General features: G+C 39.5%; 1 protein-coding gene across 4 annotated transcripts in view; it reads right to left on the reverse strand.

The window, feature by feature from the left end:
- Positions 1-18,077, reverse strand: part of PRKAR2B (protein kinase cAMP-dependent type II regulatory subunit beta) — a 94,318-nt gene that overhangs the window by 52,909 nt on the left and 23,332 nt on the right. For all 4 annotated transcript variants that reach the window (XM_080392778.1, XM_080392779.1, XM_080392777.1 and 1 more), the window contains exon 2: positions 12,338-12,373. In XM_080392778.1, the coding sequence (XP_080248904.1) occupies positions 12,338-12,373 (36 nt within the window). The remainder of the gene's footprint in view (positions 1-12,337; positions 12,374-18,077) is intronic.

Raw genomic sequence — 18,077 nt, forward strand, 5'->3', positions numbered from 1 at the left:
ACATACACGCAATTTTCTTCATGAGTGGATTGTGGCACATAGCAATTTTTTATTCTGGCACACCCATAATAATTCTTCACAGTAATCGTGAAGAAACCAGAAAACTGTCTTTCTCACTTTCACACTAAATAGTGATCAGAACAAGAACAGGAATTATTTACATTCTTGTTACTGGTCTACACCACTAGCTTAAACACTAAACCTTTAAAGATGCATTGCATTAATACAACAACATTTTATTATTTTTAAATTTAATTTTCCCTTAAAGAAGAAAAGGGATTTAATCTGAGTGAGAGAAATACAAATAAGAAAAATATTTATAATATTTATTCAGAGGAATTTCTGAAACTACAAGTCAGGAGAGATTTTCAAATTCATGTTCAGTCCTCCTACAATCTCCTTACAAATTTTATACTAAAAAGCTACGTATACTCTCCTTTACACACATACACGAAACACCACTGCCATACAATGGCCGGATTCTTCACTTGCCATGTGATCAAACACCATGGGAGGGAGCAGGACTCTTCTTGACTTAGTCAATTTAAGATTGAAACACAGGGAGAGACCCCTGGTTCAAAATCTATTAAGGAGATTCCTTTATAGTAAGCTAATAATCAAGTGGGACAAGTGGGAGTAAAAATAGTGCATGCAGAAGGATGTCTTTAGTCTCTTACTGCAATATGCCTTGCCAATACTGCACTGTCATTTCAAGCTGCTAAAACACAACTAGGCACTGTATAAGAACTAGTTAATCTTGCTTTGTCTGCCCCAACTGTTTGTATGCAATGGTCACAAACCCACTTCCATTAGTTTCTGTATACAATAGTAAACAAAACACATCTAACTCACAAAGAGCAATGAGCTAGGATCCACAGGTGTTAAAACTAATATGATGGCAATACTGACTTGCCTAGCATGGTTCTAACACCATTTGAAAGCATACATACACACCTATTTAAAAATTAGATTTCCAATGAGTTTAGGAAGACTTTTCACATCTTTATGTAGCAAAGAAAGCAAGATCTGAAGTGAGAAAATAGGCATTGCCTAGTGTTACAGACAGGAAATACAGTTTCCAGTTACAACAAACTATTACTGGGATGTACCAGTGCTTGGCTTATAAACTTATATGAACATCCTACACAAACGTATGAGTGGCTCTGGGGGACTTGTGGGACCTACTGACAAGAAAACAAATACTGATTTCAGAGATGCTATCTTTATCCTGTATTTCCTCCCATGCTTCAAACTTGTTTATATCCTACAAACCAGACACTGGAGAAGCTGATCTAAGAGATACATGATAAAGACACACGAAGCAAAGAGACTGTGGAACAGGATTATGTGGCAACAGGGGGGTGGGTGCAGGAAATAGGGAGCATTTGATGGCAAGAAACCCTTTGGCTTGTGCTTTGACAAAGGACATTTTGTTTAAACAACCGAGAAGTACACTGCAGCTCAAGGCATCACGCTTCCTACAAAACATACAGAACTGACATTGAATGTTTAGGAAGCAAAACATCAGTCTGCTGCTCATTTTATACAACATGTATAAATGGCATCTGGTGTTTTAAGCACCACAGTACTTAGCAAAGATATTTAAATATATAATTTTCCCCTTTGACTAAGTATTTAAGAGAAGCAGTGCTTGCCAAATATTAAACCAAACTTGAGGTCAAAGGCCAAGTCACCTGTACTATAGTGTTCTACAAGAAAACTTGCTAAGCAAAATGTTCCTCAAGTACAGTTATTCCATTTTTAACAACTCACTATGTAAAACATGACTTGTCTTATTCATCTCTCATACTCTAGAACAAATTTTCTATAGCACAAAAACAAAATCACATGAAATCACATCTGGAATGGAATTGTTTTGGAAAACCGGTAAGCAGATAGTACAGCCTACAGATTCATGCTCTGTCACCTACAATGGAAGAAGCATACCTCCCTGATCTAAATACAGGTGTTGAAGAACAAAATAGCACAGCAACTGAAGTTGAGCTTATTATAAACACAGATACAGAAATATTTTAGAGAAGTCCAAATTATTAAATAACGACTATCAATACACATCTGCTCCAAAAATAATTTTAAAGTCCTTCCTACTTCTTTCAGTAATGTGCATACTCATCCAAAAAACAGCAATTATTTTATTTCTTTAGAAATCACGAGCTACAAGCATCCCGATAAAAGCATTAGAAAATTATTGGCTTCTCTCATCATGTTTAGTTTCTGGGGTGTTATTGGGATTGCTGAGATTATCAATGGTGAACACACACTCAAAGGCAGGTTAAAACAGGAAAAACAGTATGATCTACATGTTATCAGGCAGAGAAAGAATTTGCGGTGTGTCAAATGTTAACCAGAGACAAGAGAGGAATTATTAGAAAAATGTGGGCATAAAATGAAGATAAATTAAAACACAACAGAGATTAACCTGTATCTTATATCAATTAGTTCACAGCACTCACTGCATTCTGAAAGCATTCATTGAGAAATCTTCGTACATTTATTCAATAATCATTGACATGTGCAAATGACTGTTTGAGATAAATAACAGGCATATTTACTGTTACTAATATGAACATTTGGCCTCATTTCTGTATTTATTTTGATAGAAATAGTCTGTTTGATAGTTTGAATGTTTTGTCTGAAAAACCTGCTTTCTCTGGAATTTATTCACTACTACTTAGTTACACAGCAAGAAGATCTCTTTGCCTAGAATGCATTTGTTTGGTCACAAAAGAAATATTAGATACTACGTTAAAACATTCCAAGTATGAGAGTGCAAATACTGGTCTGTCTTAACCAAGAGGGAAAAAAAATTAGCTCCTTAGACAGACCCCTATCTAATTTCAAGCAGAACAGGGGACTACACTGACCTGAGTACCCAAGAAAGCTGGGGGAGCCAGGCTCCAGCCTGGTCCCTGGCACAGTCCCAAACAGGCAGTATGGATGAGGCCACACTGCTGGCTGTGAGAAGGGATTAGCATATAGACACAAGGTCTACTGTGGCACTTTCCTGCACCCATCTTATTTACTAGTTATGTACATAAAACGATTTTAAAGGAATTGCTCAGCCAGTGTAACAGCTCCATACCTTGCTAGAATATCTGAGCTCTTAATCAAATTGACTGGGCAATAGCCCATTAAGATGATTTTGATTCATATTTCAACACAAATCTCCAGTTTATGCTTCATATATGTGAAATAAGATCAGCCCAAATAGCTGACAAAACTACGGTGATTGATTTTACTGATACAAAAATATACACAGAATACTTTCCAAAGGTAATACTAAAACAGCAGGAAAAAAATATGATGTCCCATAAAGGGATGTATGCAGTAATTTGTGAACTCAAAACACAGTTATAAAGAGGCAGCTATCTAGCTTTACCAAACTGTGAAATTAAAAAAGTAACTACTCTGTACATTAGTCAATGTATAAAATGCAGCCTAGAAATATGCGCTTGCAAGAACATCTAAACAAACACAAGACTACAGATGAAACCTCAAGAAATCATCTAAATCATCCCTATGTACTGCTGCAGTATAAATTACACCCCTGTCTCTGCAGAAAAACATCTAACCTTCCCTTAAAACTTCTCAGATAACACAGGATTTCTGAGCAGTTTAGTCTATTGCTTCACTAAGGGTTTAGTTATAAAGTTCTCCCCAAAGTATAGCCTAAATATTAGTGTGTGTAAAAATTAGGCCAATCGCTATTTGTTTATTTCCTTCTTTCCCTGTCACCTCCTTGGGACTAATTCCGATAATCCTCTCTGTAGCAACCTATCACACAGCACAAGACATGTATATATTCCCACTGCCACCTCTCCCTCCCTCCTCTTGCTGCCTTTCCTCCCTTCCTCCACCACCTCAAACTTTGCCTTCTAGTATGCATCTACTACGTTTCTTCTTCCTTTATTAAGCTTAAAGTGTTATGACGAGACAGCTTAAGCACAGCCATATCTAAAATCTGGCATGACGTTAATTTGCAACGGTTAGCCTATTTCTCTTAACTCAGCTCCATAAATGGGCTCTGAAAAATTTGTATTCAGCCTCTGCTGATGATCTCTACGAGGAAACATTTTGATACAACCTGCTAGAATCTTTTTCAGATTTTGGAGGTTTATTACAGGGATAAATGAATGTTGAAAGTGAACCACTTAAAAAGTTCCAGAAGCAATGCACAGCTACCCTAAATTTTGTTTTCTTTTGAATACTACTGTCCAACTACACGCCGCAGGATGGAATAGTAATGGCATCGATGCAATGCAATCTAGAGAAGAAAAAGTTTCACAGGCAGCATCTTTCACAAAACAGCTAAAACTAAACCAGGAAGGAGGCAGACAAGCTTGTGAGTACACAAGCTCCTCTTGAGATCTGCATGAAAAACAACAAATCTCAAGGTAACAACAGGTCAGGAACAAGTACTCCAAGTTTAATGTCATGATGTTATTTTATTAGACATTCTGAACAAAAACAACAGTTAGCATTGGGAAGCAAATGTGCATGCTCTCTAAGCCTATGTTATTCCATAATTTTATTACAGTAACTTCTCTCAAATTCCCATAAAGAGGAGACTAGACAGAGCAAATTAAATTATTGTTTCTGTGACGGTCTCATTTGCAGCAGAACTTGTGTGCACAGCACATAAGCCACACAAGAGAAACTAAAGCAAGGAAGCTGGGTCACTTGGTTATGGATTGGGTAGGAAACAACATCTATCGTTAACTTTCCAGAGACCCCAAAATGTTGTGGGACAGGCCACTGAAATCAGTTTTTCATTCTCAAGAGTTAAACACGTGCTTTCAGCAGAAGCAGGACCCCAGACTGAAGCACAGCGCTCCCTCTGACCCAGTGGCTATAAGATGTCTACAGCTCAGTGCACCATGCCCATATTGTTACACAGCAGCCTAAGCTCAGTCCAGAGATATGTCCCACCAGCTCTTGTGGCACCTGGTCTCAGAGGTTACTCTCGGGAAAACGCCATGGCTCGTTTCTACCTGTAACACTGGCCATGGGATAACCTTGCAAGAGCAGACAGAATACGAGCTGCAAGTTTCACTATGGCACACAGAAAAAAATACAGCGCAGACATACCACAGGGCAAAGAGATATAATCACCTTATCTCTAAACTGCTGTGCGCATACAAGTACAGCTATACTCTGTAGCAGTTATGATGCTATGCGTTTCACAGAAAAAAAAACACACAGGTATTGCATGTAGGGCATTCCATTTCTGATGTAGACAAAATTAGTGATACACATTCTGACTTAAATATCAATGTTCCAGTTCCTATAAGCTTGGGATACTCCTCATTTGCTAATGGAAATGGGTGCTGGGCAATTCCTCAAGGTTCACAAAGGATTTAAGTGTGACAGTGATGGTAATTGTAAGAGAGACCATGACAAGGAAAGACAATATTCTCTGTAAGGACTGAAGAGTACAGACTATACAATGCATTTGTGCAAAATCATAGAATAAAGAAGGGAGTATGTTCTCAGTACTCAGAGAGCGAGACAGCTGCTATTCCAGAACATGGTGGAAGAGGCACAGCCGCGTAGGAAAGCTGCCTGAAACAGAAGCGGTGCCTGCCTTGCAAGAGGAGCAGGAAGTAAAGGAAGGGCATGTCCACTCACACAGTGCTGCATGGCACATGTCTGCACCCACGTACAGCTGCAGCCCTGCAGAAGCCAGCACAGTCTAACGGTCGCTTTGGCAGGCTGAACGTCAGTAAGGTGCTCTGCTTCTGTGACCTCCAGGAAGCCACGGCTTGCCACATTGATGTGCTGCTATAAGCTTAGGTGCTGCCTTTACTGTCATACACTGACATGTCATGCAACGTAGATGCACCCTGAAGTTCTGACAGCACTTTTTCTTCTGGTTTTCCTCACCACTACAATGGCAGCCTTCGAGCTCAACTTAATTTTAGTATTAGATACTACTGTACGTCAGCTATGTTCCTTATTTAAAAAACCTGAAGGATTGGAGGTTTTAAATTATGGATTGACTACATGCTTGTAATGGAGGAAAAAAAAGATTAATTCGACATCACTTGAATTCAGTTTGGGGGTTATTCATCACTCAGAACAACCACCACCAGCGACTCTGCTTGAAGAACTACACTGGAATTGCTGGTTCATCAATAAAGTTCATTATTATTCTTCCTTCTGTCACTATGACTTGGTATGCTTCTGCAAGAACACTACCTCCTACCTGAGCATTCCAAAGGGAAGTTTACAGTTACTTCATTCCTCACCACTATTTTTGGTACAGCTCCAGCTTCTGCCTTACTGTATAAAAATGAACAGCATTTCATTTCAGTTAGCTGCCTTTCTCCAACAATTTTTAACATGCCATAGGAAAGTAAGTGCCAATCTTTTTAAAAAAATCTCAATATAGTTCCAGCAGATTGAAATTACAAATGAAATATAGTTCCTGGTGGCATATTCTATTCTTGGCTAACAGTATTGATTTGCTTTTCCTAAATACTAGCTTATATTTAACAATTGAATTTAATATTACCTATGTTCTTCCATACTTATAATTTAAGAAAGCCATTAGGCATTCCTTCACTAACAGGACTCCCACGGTCTAAATTCAGTAAAATTCCTCAGTGTTTCTTAAGTAGGTTGTCACATTTCTTGTAGAAATCATTAAATTGAAAACTAGCGGTGATATATGTAAAAGCCACCGTGGGCGTGACTAATCCACAGTCCACACATCTGTTCAGAATAATGAAGCCTGAAACGTCTATTTTGCCACTTTCTTCCTAATGGCACCTTACAGAAAGGTGACGAATGGGATGAAGAATAAATTGCCCTGGCAAAATCACTCACAGATTTTTCCCTTTTATGAGGGATGCACAGAACCTCCCTCCTCCTCTCTGATAGTGTGCCAAAACACAGGCATCTATCACATACCATGCAGTGGTGTGAGCCCAGTCGTGTCGGACAGGGAGAGCTGAGACCACCCATCTCCACAGCCAAGCGATGAGGGGACAGGCCCTTCCTGCCAGACGTACTGTAGGAACAGCCCTGTAACATGACCTGTATGTGACACAGTGTGCATGCATGTGTCCAGCCTCTGATGTGGTGGCACTATGCTGCTCCCAGCTGTGTAGTCACAGGGCTTGGAGGTCTGACAGGCAACCCGCCACTGATGTCATCATTATACATCATCATAGAATCATTGATGTTGGAAAAGACTTTTAAAATCATCAAGTCCAACTGTTAGCTCAGGACTGCCAAGTCCACCACTAATCCGTGTCCCTAAGCACCGCATCTACACGTTTTTAAAATACCTACAGGAACAGCGATTCCACCGTCCCCCTGGGCAGCCTGTTCCAATGCTTGACCACCCCTTTCCATGAAGAAATTTTTTTACTACCCAATCTAATCCTCCCCTGGTGTAACTTGAGGTTGTTCTTAGAGAAACTGCCATACTTCCACAAAAAGGCAGAGGTGGGGGGAAGACAAGCCACTAAATGCAGGTCCATCTTAAGTAAGAAATTACCACAGTACGTAAGTGTATATAGAAAAATATTCTGAATTTGAATAACTGCTACACTGTAGAGGAATGAAGCTGGGTTAATTATCATTGATAATATCCAGCTGTGGGCTGGCTTCAGGGGCGGTGGGCTGGCCGATGTAGACAAGGTGCAGCTGTGGCTGGTTTGTTAAGTGGTTGGGCAGCCAAAGAAGAGAGGGCAGCTGAGGAAGAAGCAAGAGAAGAGAGAGTGCGAGCGTGCCCTGGGTGAGGAGAGACCAGAAGAAGGCAGCAGAGGGACTGGCGTGAAGAGTGTGCTGGTATGAGATGGTAAAAGACCTTGTTGCAGCTCGAGCGCTGCAACACTACACGAATTAAACACGTCCTTTTCACAGGGCATAAAAAATGGCTTCCTTCTTTCTCAGCCTCTCTTCTTCAGCTAATCAGTTACGTACCTAAAAGTGACAGTACTTAGCAGTGTGTGTAAATGCACTAATATCAGCAACTGCAAGTTAAGAAAAATAGTGTTTGTCACACAGAGATCTCCTCTAGCATCACCTGACATTCTACCTCTTTTTCACTGAGGTTGATGGCTGATGCAGTAGGTGTATCATGTGAGCATCGATTTACCTATAATGTGTTTCTCTATTGTTTGGAGAGGTTCTTACTGGCACCCACAGTGAAGAAGCCTGAAAGTTTTTGCCTTCTCTGCTTCCTTCAGTTCCTTCCACAACAGTGGCATCTTCTTGATTGCAACTTTATTCCAGATATACCTAAGACAGTTTCTTCCTGGACGTTCAGCGCTGATGTACTCTGCTTGTTGACTATGTTTACATTATTTTTGTTTAGAGCTTTGTGGAGCAGCTGGCAAACAAATAAAGCTACTTCTCTTTTCCCATTTGATTGAGAGAACAATGTTTAAAGCATCATTTTTTTTTCCCCACAGGACAGAAATGGCATTTTGAAGTTAGATATTGTTTGGGGGGAAAAAAAATGAGGAAGTTATCTCTGTTGTTAATAAGAGAAGCCCCAGAGATGCCTTTGAGCCTATTTACCAGCTCTTCTTAGTTTAAGAAGGCTAACTCACAGCAACCTCATTTAGGTTCTCTTAACTCTTTCAGAAGCTTAAGCAGACAGATAAGTCTATAAAGTTACTTCAGTTACGTATTTCTTAATTAAGATAAAATTATACATTTGTATATAATGCTAGTAAAATGGTTATAAATAGCCTCTGGAAACGGTATCTTATAAAGTATACATTTAAGCTCCTTCTGTAGCAAACCCATGCTAGTTTTTCTGCATTATTCTAAAATCCTGCCAGTATTTAATGAGATAATTTACTTGCTTATCTACCTATCAAGATGCTGAAAAGCAGGAACCATATTAGCTTTCCACCCCTAAGTATCTCATGAAAACTAATCTCATCCATAGCAAGAAATTATCTGTCTATATTCAGAAACTGCGCCTCTTTGCTGTCTCAGCTTGTTCAGGAATTTCCATTCATTCTTCACCTCAAACATACAGCTTTCTCTTCCACTTAATGCTGCTTCTACCTTCACACCTCCCGTTTCTTCTCATCCAAGTCTCTTGAATGCCTCAACAGTTTTTCTCCTTTCTCTTCATCACAGTCCCACCAGATTTTAAAAGACAAATTAAGGATTAACTACTTAAAGCAGTCTCATTGTTCATTTGAGCTCTACAAAGTATTTTTATCTCTTCTTCTTGCTAAACTCCTCTATTTAAGGCTATGAGATCCGTTATTCTTTGGGCATAGCCTAGAACAACAGAGGGCATTATTAACTAGCCTTTAAGTAGCTACATCATCAGCACTGGTATACGTATATTTTATGCATAAAGTCCACATTGCATATATACACACATATGCATGAACACACAGAAGAGATACTAAATTAGGTAGCTCAATAAATTTTAAGAATTGAAATTCAAGAACAATTAATTGATCCTAGCTTACTTATGCCTTTATCCTCTACATACCAATGACAGTACATTAATACATTCACAGCATGTTAACAGGAACAGCTGTTAAATAATAAATGCCTTATTATATTGTTTTCAGCAGGTGCTTCAGCAATTATACTCTAGCTGCTTAATTTCTAGCTCAGTTAGGAAAAACAACTCTATCTTGTGCCACCAAATAAAATGCCAGGCATTATCCAAAGAATAACAGAAACATCAAAATCAAGATATCCACTGTAGAGAATTACTGGGTTGTTTTTTTTTTGAAGAAATGTATGTCATCTCCTGGACGGCAAGAGCTGAAAAAGCAACTTTTAGCAGAATAGTCTAGGAGCCCTTGCTGCAGATATCTTTGGATGTTTGACCTCAACTAATGTCAGCAGTTTAGCTCTTTCCCCATCCCACCACTGGCTAGAGGCAGCCTAGCAGCTACCCCTCTTTCAGACGCAGTTATATGGGAGCCACAGCAGAAGTCAGCTGGAGACCCAATGAAAATCAGCACACCGAAACCTACTGTATTTCTATTTACTTTAAATCAACGGACCCTCAGGCAACCCAACTCCTATGTCTATGCAAGGGAAGAAGAGACAACCTGTGGGCAGAGGTGTGACAAAAGCAGAGATTCTAAAAATCACACTCTCAGTATCAGTCTGCAGTACGACTAGATCAGATGCAACATGAAACAATGTGCTACAACTAACTCTCCAAATGCTCATCATTATCTTGGAATAATTTCATTCAGAAGCAAATCTTCAAAACTACTCAAGAATCAACAATCTTGCACATTTCAAATCTTAAAATAGCTCTTCGCTAAATAGCCTAAAATTAAAAGAAACCCATATTCAAGGAAAAAAAACCCTTATGTTTCATTTGGTCAGCCTCTCATTTCCTAGATGTGAAAATCAACTTTGACTACAGAATGCTAGTAAGCTACCGAGCATAAAATACCTGACTTTTCCACCTGCAAGGAATCTTGTCTACCTTAGTGTATCCAAACTTTAAATGTTCAATCAAAAAAATAAAAAATTATCTACAAATATGATTAGGACTATAAACATCCCTGTAAAATGTTTGTATTATCAGCATAGTCTGTTACGTATTTTAAATTTTGTATTTTATCAGTCAAGTTTCTTAGATGTATTGTACCTCTCCAGCAGTCATTTAGTATTTAAAAAGGACTACCACCTTTCACAGGCTTTCTTGTTTGAAAAATAATTATTTTGACTATTAAAGCTGCCAGAAACTTAATAAAATAGTACATATAGTAGACTGCAGTATTACCTTGTTCCAGCTTGAAGTGCACTCACATGATTTACATCTGGACCATACCATACAACTTGACTCATTATTCTGAAAACTCTTTTTTATCTCTCCACAACAAAACTGAAGCACATGAAATACTAATTGCCCATAGACATTACTTCCGCAATAATTGTGCAAAAATTTCAGGCTTCTAACATGTTTTTAGTTTCCTTTTAGAGGAACATTAAAAAGAACAGATTTTTTTTTCCTGAGCAAGTATTAGCTTTTCAAACAATCAACCTCTCCTACAGAAATGCAAAAGCTTATCATATGTCTGTTATAAGGACTGCATTCATTAAAGTCAGCTATCAATCAGTCACAGCAAAACTTTCCTTAAAACACACAGCTTAATTTGCATAAAGCCCTGCTCACTGCTGCCGAGAGCTAGGCAACAAATCATTCCTTTCATTTCATGCTACAGTACCTCATGAAGTATTAGCATTACTTAAAACATGAGAATATTTAGAATTCATTACATTTTCTTACTTTGTGCTACATATGCTATGCACCAATCCTGCAATTGCAAACCTCCATTTTTCTATACAGTTCCTTAGTAATCCACTAATATTTTTATACTGACAAGGAACTATATAAATGAGGTTGTAACTAGCAAAATTAGATATCTGGATAGACTTACTGCATTACAGAATACAAACTTTGTAACATTTACTCAAAATGATCTACAGCTGAAAACAAAACACATTTTATACTCAGATTTGAAATTTAGCATACTGAGGACTAGAACAGCTCACATCTCCTGCTCTGTTGACTCATGAGTCAGTCATGAGTGTCATTACATTAAGTGGTGGCTTTTACACCCAACTTTCAGGCAAATAAGCTTAGGTTCTTGGGCCTCATGCTTCAGGAGAAAAAGCCCTCAAAAATTAAGCCTGAAGGCTATGATACAACAGAACAATAAAGAGAGGCCAAGAATACTAATTTTTAATAATGCGTAACTTGGAGGGATCTGTTACATATCTAATGGAATAAGGAAAATAGTTCTCTGAGCCAACACAAACCAAGATAACTTGAAGAATGCACAAATCGGCAGCAAATTACACCACCACCACAGCAATGCTGCTTCTAGGGCCCGATCTGCCAGCTCTGCACAGCGGAACAACGCACCAGGTACACCAACCAGCTCAGCTCTGAAAAATGCAGGGAGATTTCTAGCACAGTTGTACATTTTCTTATGCATAGATGACCGCCAAATTGTAGTTTCAGGCTGTTCATGAAGTAAACAAGACAACCCTGCATCAGATTACATTCAGTTCTTGCCTTCAAAGTTCTGTTCTGTTAGGACTAAAATTATTTTCTTTAAAGGAAATAAGAAAAGCTTAGCTTTTTCACAAACTCCACAGCAACAACAAGGCTTCATGCAAGTTCTGTGACCTGAAACCTCGGCTACATTTTTCAGTAAACCAGGTAACAAATTTGAAGTTAACCTCAGTCATCTTTCAAGAAACCTGACGTCAGATTGTTTTGCAAGGACAATCACCACGAGTGTTATGTTTCAACTATTATGTAGAACAATGAAATGTGCAACTTTATTCAGCTTACCTGAAGCCCGTCTGGTGAACCGGTTTATCGCTGGAGCTGAAAGAAAACATGATATTTCAATTAGATTCTTTTTGTAATAGTTCAACACACTTTAAATACAAAAATGTTGTACTTCATTCAGAAGCGCAAAAATCTGTTAACCATTGGGTTTGTATCTTTATAGAAACCCATGTTAACTTCATACACACTTAAACTTTTAAGCAGCTTTGCAAGAGATATGGTAGATAGTAACCAGTAAGTTTTCAAGACAATTTTCAGCTTCTGAAGAGTTACTGTTACTTATTGCTGTTCGTGACTGGCTGTGAAACATTTAGACCTGTACGTCCATTATTTATTGAGAGCACAGAAATTGGCATCTTGTGAACAATGATGCAGACACAGATTAAAAAAAGATGTAAAAAAAGTTAATTTTACTTTTACAAAATATACCCATTAGAAACCTGGCACAAAGATACTCCTACAGAGAAAAAGACTAATTTGCAATCCCATCTGAAAGATCAACTTTTGCTTTGACTAACCTTTAAAACACCTTGGGTAAGTCAATAAACAATGCTAACCCCCACCCAAACCCCAGTTTTACAGTGCAAATGATAGTTTTATAATGCCACCTTGGCACATCTCCAACTGTGTGCTGCAAACATTTGGAGTCAGACTCCTGTCTTGTTTCCAACTGGGAGAGACTGCAAAAATACATCTTGAAGCACACAGTTCTGCCTCTCTTTCCAGGTTTACCAGCTTCTTCAAGAGCTACTAGAGATAAAATACATTTTCTAAAAAGTTTCATATTTTGCTTTCAATATACAACCTTCAGTCGGCCCCTAATTAGTATAAAACACTGATCTTCAACTCTACTTTCATGTGATACATTGCTGGAATAAACAGTAAGAAGAAAATCTGAATGACCTAATTTCAAACATGGGCAGCAGCTACATTAAAAATGTATGCCCTTACAGTGCTTATTAATATTCAACCTTAAAAACTGCTCTTAATGTTTACATGGAATTGAGAAATGAAAGGTATCAAACTTTTTTATTTGATCCCACTTAATTTTATGTAGGAGTTAGGCATAATTTTTTGAGCCTAAACCAAGAGAAAAAAAATTGCTGAGAGAACAGGAGAGAGAGTGACAGCTCGAGACACAAACTGACTTTTTGTTCCTTTGGGTACAAAAAAACCACACCAAAGCTACAATTTCTGAACCACAGTCACAGATGGTTTGTGTAAGCACATACAGTAGTTACAGGTCCAAGTGGCAAGAAATACATGAGGAAGCCCAAGTACGGTGGTTCAGAGTGCTAGTCAGAAGCAAGGCAACCTAGCGAATAAACCATCACGACCCCCAAACACATATATAGATAAACAAAAGTGTAACATAACCATCAAAGTTATTTTTGAAAATGAATTCCAATTCCCCTCAACAATATATATTTTTTTTAATAAAAAGACAAGAAATTTAGATAGACACCATATTTGGCGAAGGTCATCCAAATGTGTTGCTGGGAGATTTAGAGGCAGCACCCGCTGTTCTTTGTTAAAACAGTAGTTCATCTTGCTCCGTATTTCTCTTGTGGCAAATCACAATATACTTTTTTCGCCCAGAAAGGTAGAAGCATTAGCTTACAGGAAGGTCTCAGACAATCATCACCCCTACAGAAATTTAGCTGGTATTTTCACTACAAAGTAGATGCATGGTCAACCAGGTCGCTACAATGGCTGGCAATACAAGCATAGTAAGGTGAGCAAAAGAAAGTCTAAGAAGCATTTTGCTGGAGCCATAAAAGAAAATATATTATCTTTCATACACATTGGGAGGTGAAATCTTGGCTCAGAAACAAATGGACAAATTGATGGCAGAAATATTCAATGAGGGCTATTAAACACTCCTCCTGGAGCCACACAGCACCAGGAGCAGCTGAGATATTTCTAGGGAAGAAGCACCACTTGCTCTGCCTGTGCTTATCATCTTCCCTGGATATCTTTTTTTAGCCACCGTCCTTCCGAGTTCTGGCCTAGGCTGACACTTAGTTTTGGACTGGGATGACTGTCACAATTCACAAGGCTCAAGTGAAAAGGCCACCCAGAGAGCACCACGCCGAGAAACAGTTTTGGCATCCAGGTCTAACTACGAGAGCGGCTTTGAAATCCCGCTCACAGGCCACAGCGATATTGCACTTACATCTGTGGGTTGAAGCCCCAAGCTACACACACACGACAAGCAGCGCTGCACCCAGCTTCTGCAGCCTCTCCCCACCGCTCCCGCTCACCACTCTCCTCCCAGCCATGCCCACAAACAGCTTCTCAGGGCTTTCAGTGCCTGCCCGCAGGCATGGAACAAAGCAGCTGGCTGTTGGGCTCTACAGGCTGCCGGAGGATTGCTCCATACTGTGAGAAACCCAGGCAGCCCCACCGGAGGGACACCCCATCCCTGACAACAAGCCTCTTGCAACACTGCTGACACTCACCACTTCTCAGCTCCGCAATATTCCAGCGAGGGTAAACTCAGGAGGGAAATGGGCTTGGGGCAATACCTACACGGCTACTAAGTTAACTCTACACCAAAAATATACTTAATTTTAAAGGTTATAGTGACGTTGTGCTGAGTGTTAGTTGCTTAGAATGACTCACTAAAATAACTTGCTAGAAAAAACCTGCTTACAGAACTTACAACTACACCACCACCCACCACGGACTTGTGCAAAATATAAAAGGAACAAAAAACAAATTGCAAAACCTCACCATTGCAAAACCCAGGGATTTTTTTCCCAATATAGGGTAAACTGACATGCAGATAAATTGAGAACGTGTCCAGTGACATCTAATCTTTTTTTACAGTGAGAAAAAGAGCACTGCACGACAACCAAGTAACGTACTGCTGTGCACAGATCTTGTTAAGTGCATGGTGTCACACTCAATATTAAACATGACTTCATGTTCTAGTTTGTCTCAACGAAATTATATCATAAACTTCCATAGGGGAAAATGTAGTGGGGGCTGGGGGGGAATGACAGGGGTCTGTATCCTGACAAAGTTTTGATTAAATTATCATTTGAAACTGTGCAAGCTATTGATACGATACATGACATATTACAATTGTTCTGTTGTTAGTGCTACATAAGAAAATTCCACCATCTAAGACATTACCTGCTGGTGACTGAAGTTCACATTTGCAAATCCCTGTTCAGATGACTGTATAAAAGTACAGGGTTTGAGATATTTTGGCCATATAGATCAAGTAAATAAACAGAAATAATTGGTAAATTACTAAAAGAGGCTGAAGTGTTTTAATATATCCATTCACCAAGAATACAAGCTGTAAAAACAGTGAACTACATGAAACACACACTAAACATTTTTCCATCATTCAACAACTGTCTAACCATTGCTCCTCTCCCCACTGTACTTCATCTCTCACACCGTTCTTCATGAGCATTAAGCAGCCCAGTCATCACAATAGCCCAGTGAAACAGACCACAAAAGCAGCATAATTTTGGAAGCAGAGGAAACGGGAGTCCATGGGGTTGTTTGCAGAGCACCAAGACTAATAAGGTAACGCTAAGAAAGGATTCCTAGCTGGGCATCCTCTACAGGGTTAACTTTTTCTGGTAGCTTGAGCTGTCCCTTTCTGCAGGCTCCCAGTTTAAGCGCTCAAAGTCAGCTTTGGTTCAGAAACTGTCAGAGGTTCTTGTGCCATTAACGTCACCTGGAATAAGAAGCTAAACACATCACAGACATTAGACATCACTAGACATGCAGCCTTCCTAAGTAGTCTGGGACTGTCACCCTGGGATTTAACAAGAGGTTCTGCTTATCAGAGGCAGCATGCTAAGGACATGCTCAAGCACCCTCTGACAACCAGACCTGTAAACTAGTGCCTTCTGCAGGTCTGCAAACCAGGGCAGATACACAACCCTGTGGCATGCTGCAGAGTGCGTGGGACCCCTACATGTGCCCAAGCCAGAGTGAGCCTACATGGCTCCCTGCAGCTGCTCCAGTGGATGGAGGCCATCAGGAGACCGCTCAGGACACATTTATGGCAATGAAAAGCAATGCTCTTTTAGAGCAACACACAAAAAGCCAAAACACTTGCTCCGAGTGATGAGGGCTGGCAGATTAGTAATTAATCTTCCATATTAAAAATGAGAACACTTTCCACAAGGCCCACTTTCAATTAGCCACTGAAATTTCTCCATAGAGTGAAGGGCTAAACCCCTTAAAAAAAATAATATTAAATTCAGCCATAACATGCCTTAAAACCCTCAGATTTGCAGCCCACAGCCCATAAAAACCCAGCTTTACTCACACAGCAGGGATACCACTAATATATCTTAAAGGGCAGACACAAACAGAAATATCTGCACTGTGGTGCGTAATCCTTGCGTGAAAGAGACAAGTGCCCCCAGTGAGGTTACGAAACAAGTGTTATAGCCAAATCATACCTTTTTCTTTTATCCTATTGAGGGCAAAGCAGGGTTAAAACTCCCAGGGACCTCGCGGAGATCAGTGGGTTAAACATAGCCCAAATTTCAACAAGAGTCTGAGAACCTGCTCTCAACGCACCTCATGATTTTACACTGTGATTTCAGAAGAGTTATTCCAAATTTATGCAGATTTTTTTCATCACATATCTCAAAATCCCAGGCCAAGTTTCAAGTGATGAGCATCATGGGCGCTACAGGCTCCACCTTTTCAGTTCCAAGCTCAGCTGTTTCTCAGAGTTCCAGCACCTTTCAGAAATACTTTGAATTATGGCTATTGTAATCAAATTCCTATATTATGGAAATTAACATCTACTTGCCTTGTTTTATAAACAGATAAATAATGAGAATGAACTAATCAGAACAAAAGAAAAATCAAACCTAAATCAATGTCTCTCTCAAATACATGCTTTAGTCAGACTCACATATTTATGTCCCAAATGGATGAAATACAGTTAACTCCCCATTACCCAGGACAATGACAGACGGAGATACCATGGATGATAACAGTAATAATAGCAGCAATAATTCGAAGCCCCTCTAATTTCCCTGCATCACAGGAAATTTTTATTTAGGTCAAGATTATTACAGGTAGAACAATTATTTCAGAGGCTTAGACAGACATAAGATAATAAAATTATGTTAATGTACCTTCACACTAGTAAGATCTCACAAAATCTCAATGAAGGTAGGACAAGCACCACCACTCTGTGTGCTCCCACCCACGGGAGTCACGCACAGCCAGTCTCAGCAGGGGCATGCCTACCTGTCCCAGTGCTGCTGTAGGTTCTGCATGGCCGATGCTGAGCCCAGGCTAACAAAACAGTCTTCCCCAGACTAAATCCAGCCAGACACCTCTGCACGCCTAGTTCTGCAGGCACATCATGGGGGCAGCCAGGCCCAGGGGCAGCCATGGGGCTGCACTGGAGCTGGCTCCAACAGCCGTTCAGCTGTGCTTGTGCTGCACTACCAGCACAGGTAGCAGTGGCACAGGTAATCCACAACCGCAACGGCACAGACTATCCAAAACAGATAATCTACCAGTGAAGAATTAACGGCAGATTGCATTTACAGTCAGTATCATACCCGAGGTCAAGGTACATGGTCTTTCCTTTCTCAGGATCTCTAAATATTAAACAGTACTAGAATACAGATCTAGGAAGATTATAAAATCAAGCTGTTAAATTACATAATAGAACTGTACAATACAAACCTCTATATTCCTTAAGAAATTTGTTACAGTTGGAATAACTTCAGAAACGGTT

The sequence above is a fragment of the Falco punctatus genome (genome assembly GCF_963210335.1).
Source record: "Falco punctatus genome assembly, chromosome: 6".
Classification (NCBI taxonomy): domain Eukaryota; kingdom Metazoa; phylum Chordata; class Aves; order Falconiformes; family Falconidae; genus Falco; species Falco punctatus.